The 10,630-nt window shown below is 41.7% G+C and overlaps 1 protein-coding gene across 1 annotated transcript in view; it reads right to left on the bottom strand.

The window, feature by feature from the left end:
- Positions 1–1,112: 1,112 nt before the first annotated feature.
- Positions 1,113–10,630, bottom strand: part of prkcaa (protein kinase C, alpha, a) — a 112,990-nt gene continuing 103,472 nt past the window's right edge. The window contains exon 17 of the mRNA XM_077570459.1: positions 1,113–2,161. Coding sequence (XP_077426585.1) covers positions 1,997–2,161 — 165 coding nt within the window. The 3' untranslated portion in view covers positions 1,113–1,996. The remainder of the gene's footprint in view (positions 2,162–10,630) is intronic.

Raw genomic sequence — 10,630 nt, 5'->3', positions numbered from 1 at the left:
AAGTGAGAAGCTCACATCCTGTCACTATACTTCTTGCTGATTCAAATTGTAGCAAGTCTTTAAAACGGGCTTGAATCTTGAGAGGACTATCACTTTCTGGTAGAATTAATTATTACATTTAAGTGGCATGCTTCATTTAATGACTCCCATGCATGAGCGATGCTACCACGTGCTTGCTCGTCCAACACAATTTTCAAATCAAACAACAATAAACGGTGCTCATCCAATCAAGCAAAATGAGCAACTTGCAATGTTGCGTCGGCTCTTGTTAAAAAAAAAAAAAGTGACACGGCTGAACTGCAGTTGCTTCTCTCTCAACAATGTAAGAAAAACACAATTAGGTGTTGGTAGAAAAATTTGCTAGACTTTTGAAATAGCTCATGATTATTATTTACAAAGGAGTTATATACTGATTGTATTCTAATTTCTAATGACAAAGAAGTTGAGGGCGATATAAATATTTATAGCTTTGGAAGAAAAACAGACAAACATGATTCTACTTTTGACATGAATCTAATGATGTTTTTTTAAATTATTATTATTATTATTTTTTTTTTTACAGACAACAGGATGCATAAAAAACTAAAAACACTGCCTTCTTAAAGGGGAAGTCAACCTTAAACATTTCTTCATAATAGTCTAAACATGACATTCTGATTAATATTACATTTGTGGAATATGAGTTATGCAGCAAAATCCAGCCATTTTTATCCATCTCAGGTGGCGGCCATTTTGCCACTTGCTGTCGACTCAAGATGACATCCATGTTGCTCAGGGCTCAGACTTGAGCAACTATGATGTCATTTTCAGTCGACAGGAAGTGGCAAAATGGCCACCTTCTGATATTGATAAAAACTGCTGGATTTTGCTGCTTAACTCATATTCAACAAACGCAATATTAACCAGAATTCCATATTTAGACTAGATGGGCTGTATAGAACATGTTCTTGTCAATAATTTTTCGGGGGTTGACTACCCTTTAACTATTACTGCTGTATCCAGGAAACCTAAGATCTTGTATATTATAGATGACACTGATGGTATTTTCTATAAATCTGTTGACTTTTGTTAGCAGGCTTTGTACATAAAAATGATTTACAGAGACAGTTGAAGACACTGGAAACTTTTAGTCATGATTTTTAAAGGTATATACAAAATATCAACCTGTCTTGTGAGTTAAAATCAAACTGTCCCTAAATGCATTCAAAGAATTATAAAAAAAAAAGATTGTACGCTCTGTAGAGAAATGAAGTGAATTTAAGTTCAGTAGGGCTTTGTAATTTGGAACCGTTGCATCTTGTATTAAAATCTGACTTCATTTTTGCTACCACTGGCAATTGAGACAATCACGAATCAAATGACACTCAAACCTTACAGACATAAATAAATGAAACAGGCAGAAAGCTGTAAACAAGATGCAGGAACAATGACTCGCAAGGTGCTTTTTTTCAATGCCTGCACCGGCTTTCCTCCATCTGGCCACGATAGCGTTACTTCCCAAGGCCTGCTCCTTCAGCCTTTTCTTCTTCTTTATTAAAAACTCAACTTTGAGCCATCAACTAGATGCGCGCGTGGACAAGAAAGCTTATTCAACAAGTCATACAGTACATGCATCTACTCCTTTGAAATGATCTTGCTTCTATAATACAAAGTTGTCCTTTACTTACATCATATACTGGCATTGATGAACACCGTTTTGTCTCAGTGCGTCCAGTTTCGGAGTAAACTTTCAATTAAAAAAAAAAAAGACATCATTGTGCACAATAACATGCTTATTAGTAAACGAATAGAAATGACTTCTTGTGGCGGCAAAGTCTAAATTAACCCTACTGGTAATGTAGATTGCAAAATATAGAAGTCAAATAAGCATGCCCTACAATCTGCTCGTGATTAGAAATGATACATAGTTTTGTAATGTCATATGTTAGGCTGTTGCTTAGTTGTCGTGGATGGCAGTGAGTTGAGGAGATCCTTGACGGTGGTTTGACCTTCCCGCTCACGCGCTGTTGTTGAGCGACGGGTGCACAAACTGCGGGTTTATGAAGGAGAAGCCCGCAAACTCGGCCTGGTCGATGTTGGCGATCACCAGCTCGTCAGGAGGTGTCAGCTGAGGCTGCGTGCGCGTGAAGAACTTGTCGAAGTTCTCGGCTCCTTTGCCGCACTGTATTAACAATAAAAAAAAAAATACACACACACACACACACACGCACACACACACACACACACAGAAGAGATGCATTTAAAATCATGTTTTTTCTTTTTTACAAAAAAAAGATATAAAATTGTTATTTAGGAAGTGTGTATGAAACTGGTAGCCCTTTGCATGAATTAGTCCCCAAAAAGTAGCTCTCCATTTCAAAAAGGTTGGTGACCCTTGAATTAGACAGTAAGCACATCGCAAGAAGCATGTACTGTAACCATTTCCCACTCAAACCTATCTTATCCCTTCATCTGAATATTCTGTCCAGTGACACGTAAAAACGAAAAAAAAAAAAAAAACACCTGATTATTAACATCACATTACATGCTCCAAATCTCATTCATCTCAATGGCAGTAGAGCGTTCACAAGAGCAAATCAGCGTTGGCACAGCTGCAGAACACGTTCAAACAAACAAGGTTCAATGTGGGATTTTGCTTTGTATATGCACACGTGACCTACATACAGCTATAATTATCCATCCATCCATCATCTATCACTTATCCGGGGTCGGGTCGCAGGGGCAGCAGCTTTAGCAGGGAAGCCCAGACTTCCCTCTCCCCAGCCACTTCAACCAGTTCCTCCGACGGGATCCCAAGCCGTTCCCATAGTGTCCTAGGTCGTCCTCTGAGGCTCTTGCCGATGGGACAGGCCCGGAACACTTCTCCAGGAAGGCGTCCAGGAGGCATCCGAACCAGATGTCCGAGCCACCTCAACGGGTTCCTCTCAATGCGGAGGAGTAGCCTAGGATTGACACTGAGTCCCTGCCGGATGACCGAGCTTCTCACCCTATCTCTAGGGGAGAGCCTGGACACCCTGCGGAGGAAACTCATTTTGGACGCTGACCATAGGTGAGGGTAGGAACGTAGATTGACCGGTAAATCGAAAGTTTTGTCTTTCGACTCAGCTCCTTCTTCACCCCAACGGTCCGATACAGAGTCCGCATCACTGCAGACGCTGCACTGATCCGCCTGTCAATCTCCCGCTCCAACCTACCCTCACTCGTGAACAAGATAATTGAACTCCTCCCACTTGGGGCAGGATCTCATCCCCGACCCGAGGAGGGCACTCCACCCTTTTCCGACTGAGAACCACGGTGCTGATCTTCATCCCAACCGCTTCACACTCGGCTGCGAACCGCTCCAGTGAGAGTTGAAAAGCACAGCTTGATGAAGCCAACAGCACCACATCATCTGCATAAAGCAGAGATGCAATGTTGAGGCCACCAAACCGGAGCCCCCTCAACGCCTCGGCTGCGCCTAAAAATTCTGTCCATAAAATTTATGAACAGAATCGGTGACAAAGGCCAACCTTGGTCCAACCCTCACTGGAAAAGAATTCGACTTACTGCCGGCAATGCGGACCAAACTCTGACATCGGTCGTACAGGTACCGAACAGCCCGTATCAGGGGGCTCGGTACCCCTTACTCCCGAAGCACCTCCCAAAGGACTCCCCGAAGTACACGGCCAAACGCCTTCTCCACGTCCACAAGGCACATGTGGACTGGTTGGGCGAACTCCCATGCACCCTCGAGGATCCTGTCGAGGGTGTAGAGCTGGTCCGCTGATCCACGGCCGGGACTAAACCACACTGCTCCTCCTGAATCCGAGATTCGACTTAACAACAGAACCTCCGCTCCAGCACCCCTGAATAGAGGCTGAGGAGTGTGATCCTTCTATAGTTGGAACACTTCTTAAAAAGGGGGACCACCACCCTGGTCTGCCAATCCAGAAGCCTGTCAACCACGACAGCCCCACAACATCCAGAGCCTTTAGGAACCCTCTGAGCGGATCTCATCCACCCCCGGGGCCTTGCCACCGAGGAGCTTTCCAACCACCTCAGTGACTTCGGCCACAGAGATAGGGGAGTCCACCTCAGGGTCCCCAAACCCTGCTTCCTCAAAGGAAGACATGTCGGTGGAATTGAGGAGGTCTTTGAAGTATTCTCTCCACCGATTCACAACGTCCCGAGTGGAGGTCAGCAGCACCCCATCTCCACTATACACAGTGTTAATGGTGCACTGCTTTCTTCTCCTGAGACGCCGGATGGTGAACCAGCATTTCTTCAAAGCATGTAATCTAATTACTTTGAAAGAAACAACAACAACTGCTTCATCTGTCAGTGGCTCTCAAATAAAGACATTCTGTATTTAACGGCTTGATATCACGATTTTTCATAAATGGATCGATGCATGTTTTATTCAGTTTAAAGTGTGTAAATTAAGCGTAGTCGTCATACATAATTCATGGAGGAGTCACTCAAGATGAATACAATTGACTTTTTGTCCATTTATATTGTTTTCAACCACAAGATTCCAAATGTACTGATTTAAAAAATGGCTGATAAAAAAGTAAAACAGCTAGACAATAATGAAGGAATATGTAAATAACAGTAGATGAGGATGTGTCTCCTGACCTAATTGCTGGTCTAAATTTTCTCCTGAATAAGTTCAACTTGCTTGTGAGATGTCCCCGCCTGCCCTTAAGTGTCCGACAGTGCTTTCCTTCCTTTTCCGATTAATTAAGATCCGAGTCTTGTTCAGACAGAGCCGCTTATTTAGGTCAAGAGAGATTCATTACGTGTGCTTGGCCAAGTAGGACTACTTCTAACTTTGTTCCGCCACATTTTGGCCTCAACTCTCACTGCTCAGAGCAGGAGCCTCTCGGCTGCTTATGACTTCTCATTCAACCCCCACCATCTTCTCCTCACATTATGCATCTGTCAAGTGAAAAAAGCTTCAACTCAAGAATCAACTACAGCCACTGCACATGTAGTCATCCGAAGTGGATTGAATAGACTGAACGACTACAGCTGCTGAATCGATTTTTGCTATGATGTTGATATTTTGTTACCACAAAGCTGAATCAATTTAAACTTTCATGGTCGCTTCCAATGTTTGGACTAGCAGCTGTGAGCAGGTTTCAAACTCATGACTAACTAGTGAGGGGCCTTCACTGACTGACCTACAGTACAGTCCTTGACTACATTTATGCTAGCATCAACTGTGCACGTAAGTGCCTAAGTGTGTGCAGAACACTTTTGGTTTCCTGTCATTTTTTTAATTGACAAAAACAAACCTGTTCATACAAAAAAGCACAAACGTGTTTGTGTGTCGGCCTTGTTCTAACCTAACGTCCTTCCATGATATTTTTATACTGACAGGTGACGTTCCCTCCAAGCAACTCTTCAACATAAAGGACAAACATTTGTGTGAGTGTGTGTGTGTGTGTATGGTGCGTGAATCACGCTCAGGAGATCCTGACGGGTAATGCCAGCGTCCTTCAACTGTCGTCTTCGATCCATCACTGACTACACTTCGCTCAACAGAGGCAAGACATTTTTCACTTGGACTTCTATAGTGACCTCGATGTACTATATACAGTTGGACAGGTTGAATATTTGATGGTCAACTTTCAGCTCTACCAATGCAAATCACTGGTGTAATTTGTTTGGCACAGCTTTTTACGCCTTCATATATATTCACATATTCATGTGGGGTCTGTTTTTAGTGACTTAAAAGGAGAAAAGGAGGTGACAGAACATGTTATGATGGGGACATGGAGCACAATGCCTTTGCTACTCGAAATCTATATTTTTAGACCAATGCATTCATGCCCTCTTTCTCATGGTGTGATTCAGCCAAAACTTACGGCTCGATGACCCAAGCTGTTGATACATTGTCGGTGACAAAGTGTCCTACATGGGATTTTGACCTACTTTCTCTCGTCTTTAATCTCGTTGCCTCCTCTCCCTCTGCATGTACACAGCCGTGCACGCCTCTGCACTCAACCATATTAAAATAAGTCAGCTACTTAGGATGATAACCGTCGGCTCGCCTCCATTAAGAGTTGTGCCAACACACTCGCTCTCACGCGCTCTAGCTATTTCGCTCTCTCTACATTCACGGCAGTGAGAAGCCCCGTGCTGTTCACCTCAACTCACCGCAAAATTGCTTATTAGCAGTTGAGACATTTGAACTCAGCATGTTTCACCAAGATAAGCGATTTATGTGGACTTTATCTTCTTTGCATAGGAAATTATGTTTTGCTTATACTGTAGATGTCATCAATGTACTACTCTACTATGGACCGCTGAATACATTAACTCAAATATCAACATACCGCTAAGAAATGAACTATAGAATGCATGGAAATGTATTGATCCTCGGAAATACTCGGAAAAACAGTGTGGCGTCCTTGCAAAGAATTCACTGATTAGCAGTGAGAAAAATCAATCTCTCCATCATGTTGAGTGCTTAGGAAAGATGCTTGACCTTTGACCAGGTGCAGATACCAATCACTTGGGCTGCTGATATGACAGCATGAGAATTCAAGAGAGAAAAACAATAAAGTAAACACAAGAGTAGAAGTAGTAGCTTAAAGGGGAAGTCAACGTTAGCTCATTCACTCACAGCCATTTTCACTGAAGCAACCCCCTTCGCTCCCGGCTGTTTTACTGGATTTTGACTGATTTCGCAAGGTCCACAGAATACTGTATTCTATTACTATAAAAACATGGAACCTACCAAAAGAAAGATACGAGTCTCTTCTTTCATCAGAGAAAAAAATATTTCTGTTTTGACGCAATTAGCATTAGAATAAAGCTAAGTTTTATCATTATTCACAAATCTGTAAAAAAAATAAAAATAAAATTGGTGTAGTTAGACCTTATGAGTCAGTTCATTCACAGTGAGAGGTGTCTAAGGACTGAAAATTATTTGTTTGCTTTCGTAGATTTCTCAGTCTTTTTACATTACAGTGGTCCCTCACTACTTTGAAGTTCACTTATTCCAGATTCACTCTTTCACAGATTTTTATTTGGGTCTATTTATGCTGCTATTTTGTCTTTTTTTTTTTTGAGTATTTAAGTTATATTTAAGTATTTAAGAGAGTTACATCTCTTTCTTTCATTCAACACAATCTAATAAATTTTTTAAACAAAATATAAAATATTTGGTCAATTAAGAAACGTGTACCGTGATGTACGCCCCTCCTTACATATGCAGTGCAGGAGAAGTAGAAAAACAAGTTAATTGAAGGCAACTAACTTCAACAGGCTTGTTTACACAACTCCAAAGAGTTCATTAAGGTGACAGACAGTATTAGAGGTTATTGAAGAAAAAAACTACTTTTTTTTTTAACGACCTCTACTTTGCGGAAATTCTTTTATCGTGGGTGGGCGTGGAACATATCACCCACAAAAAGTAAGGGAACACTGTATTATCATTTGTATTTGTAATTTACAGGATTTTCGCCAGAAAACTTGCTAAGCCTGGCGATCATGGACGAATGAATTCTAATCGTCGACAGGGGTGCGGACGAACGAACGAACGAACGACATCGATCCATTACTTTTCGTTGTTATTCGTCCATGGGGGAAGGAAGTGCACACACAACTACTATTTATGGATGGGGTGGCCTTAGCCTTTGCGTTCGGGCAAGAGAAAACTGTCAGCTTGCCAGTCCTATAAAACACTGGGGGAAACCCTGGTTTAGTCATGCTTCTACTCCCAATTAGGAGATTTGTAGTGGCTATGCTACTTATGATTAAATTGTAAATGAGTTTCTCCAGAGGCAGGGTTAATGCAAACACAGATTCAGTCACATCATAATAGATAAATCCTATTTATTGCATTAAATGCAGGCCAAAATAGGCAACGTGTCAATGTCATTTTACGAGTGTATAACCTTGCTTGTCTTACACAAGTGACTGTATCATAATTCATGTGAGTGGCCATACACAGCATTAGGTATGCCGTCCAGGATGTCTGTGCAATGACACAGACCTCCCACTCTTCCTTCCTCAACCTCGATTCATTCCCAGCTCACACAACTATCAATCAACAGCTTCTGCACTTGCCCCACTTTCCTCCTTAAATCCATAAAGCATGTCGGCCATCCGTAAGTGGGCGTTTCTGGCAAACGCTGCTCAATGGGTGTTGTTGGCGTTGCCTCGGTAACGACATCCCGTGATGGACGAACACTTAATGAGAATGCCGCACGGTTTTTATCCACGCGTTTGGATCTCTCAGCGAGATGCAGCGAGGATATTGATTGCAATTGCGTAGCTGTCGCGGGCGGATGAACTGAGATTGAGCAAGGACGGATGTGCATGAAAAGAGGGATGAGACGACAGCACGGGTTGGGGAGGAAGAGTTGGATTTAGTCGAGTGTGACGGGAGTGTAACAACAGCTATTTGCTGGTAATGGACTCCACCGTGCTGTATTACATAGCTAGCTGAGATGGACATGATAGACCATTATGGTACATATCAGATCATGGCATTCATCCTAGCAGGACCATTTCTTATCTTTTCCCACATCTACAGTATAGCCATGCAATCATTCCCTGTGCTAAGGCAATGCCAACATGCACACATTGGCTTCCCTTCAACTTACAATTGGACCGGTACAAAAGTGGACAAGCAAAAAAAGGCCATACGCTTCTATTCTTTGAAATAAATACAGGACATGCATCCATTTCCACAGCCCTCACATTCTTCCTATGTACAATCTTATAAATTGAAAGTCACGCACACTCAACATTTGCATCACACAAAATGCATCCATGAAGCAGCAGGAGGCTACAGGGTCAAGTGAAGCCGGGATTCACCTTATTAGAGGAACAGGAGGCCTTGAGGTTGGATTCAAATGTGGAACAAACACACATCTACTAGTTCAGTGTCCTCCACGCTTATATTTGCTTTATGTTTAGTTTGACAAGACTTGCCTCATCGTATCCTTCATAAGTAATTGACAATGTATTAATTATACATTGGGATAAGAAGATATGGAATTATTTATGGACCGTACTTTATGTCACATGCAATATACAGTTTACCCTGTCCCTGAAACTGTTTTGACAGTCTCACAGCACAGCAGCGTTGAAGGAATATTATACGGCACTTCAATCACTTGACATCTTAAACAGTGTTAAGTTGTACAATTTGGAGATTGACCAACATTTTTGGCAGTGTGGAATTACTATTGTCTAGAGCGGTGTTTCTCAACCCTGGTCCTCGGGGCACACTATCCCTTTAGCCGTTTTCTACGTCTTCCCTATTCGACACGCAGCTGATTCCAATGACAACTCATCAACGCGCTCTGGAGAAGCCAGATAACGATCCTCACCTGCGTTGGAATCGGGAGACATGGAAAACAGGCTGGATTGTGGGCCTTGAGGACCAGGGTTGAGAAACACTGGTCTAGAGGTTGAAAGAGGAATACAATTCTTTGTCCTCTTTGCGTGTTCCAAAACTTGAAGACAGATTTAATGTAAGAAAAAACACCTTTGCAAAAATGATTTTAATCTAACAGAGATCTCTGGACATCGTGACATGCTCCAAACATCACATAACAGGTGGAATTTCAGAGTGCCGAATGTGTCTCTTCCGCGTGTAAAATGGCTTCTTATAGTTAAAACCGACCGCCTCTCTTTCATTTGTAGACAAAACATACTCTCTGGGTACTTTTCCATGAGCGATGGCGAAAACAGAGTCAGGGGTGCGTGTTCGAAACAGATTCTGTTTTCAAGGACCAAATGTGTTTTCCCACAGAGAAGGAACTTCTAGACCAAATAATATGTCCCATCTTAAGGTCAAATTATACTGAGTTCAACACTACTTGCTTTACACGTCTATAAAACCTTTCAACATGGTTAATATAAAGAATTAAGATGTTAATAATGTATAACAATGGTTAATATATGAAAATAAAGAATTTAAATTTTAATAATATCTAACAAGGTCAAATTGGATTATAGTTGAGTATGATTGCCTGTAGCCATGAGAAGGATGAAAATGATGTTTACTGTTATTGCTGTTTTTTCTCCATTGCCATTGGATTGATAGGACTCGGGTAGTTCCCGCAGATTAAGTATGAGGTCATTACTGCAAACAATGATAATAATGTTCTTCTGCTTATGTTGGAATGCCAATAATGCCTGTAGTTCATTGCCTGGTAAGTGCCATACATCTACAGTAGCAATAAAGCCTGTTTAGTGTTGGACTTGATGGGCTGTAATGACTTGTTCTCGTATTCATGAGCTCCCTGAATGGCTGCGTAGCCCCTAACGGCCTGGAAACGGATGGAGAACATGGATGGAGATTTGTCAACACAGGAAAAGTTCTGATTATGTTCTCAGCAAATAGTACTGGTATGTAATAATATCATACAATATTATATCAGTCTAATGTTATTGTTAACAACCTTGTTTAGAAAGTGTTACTTGAGTTGAAAATGTGAATGAATGGAAACGTTTCCTTTGCATATTCCATTAAACGTGTCAAAGTAGTCTTCCTGCAATTATCACTCTCATCATGCATGTGTGTGTAAATATGACCAGCATGGAATTACTTCTGTGCTTTCATTGGCATATATGGCTGAAAATGGTGTAATCAATGTCTCTGTAACAGTTCAAATATTGGCTGCAC

This window comes from Vanacampus margaritifer, chromosome 7 (assembly GCF_051991255.1).
Source record: "Vanacampus margaritifer isolate UIUO_Vmar chromosome 7, RoL_Vmar_1.0, whole genome shotgun sequence".
NCBI classification, from domain to species: Eukaryota; Metazoa; Chordata; class Actinopteri; order Syngnathiformes; family Syngnathidae; genus Vanacampus; species Vanacampus margaritifer.
This window is presented reverse-complemented; position numbering and strand designations above follow the sequence as displayed.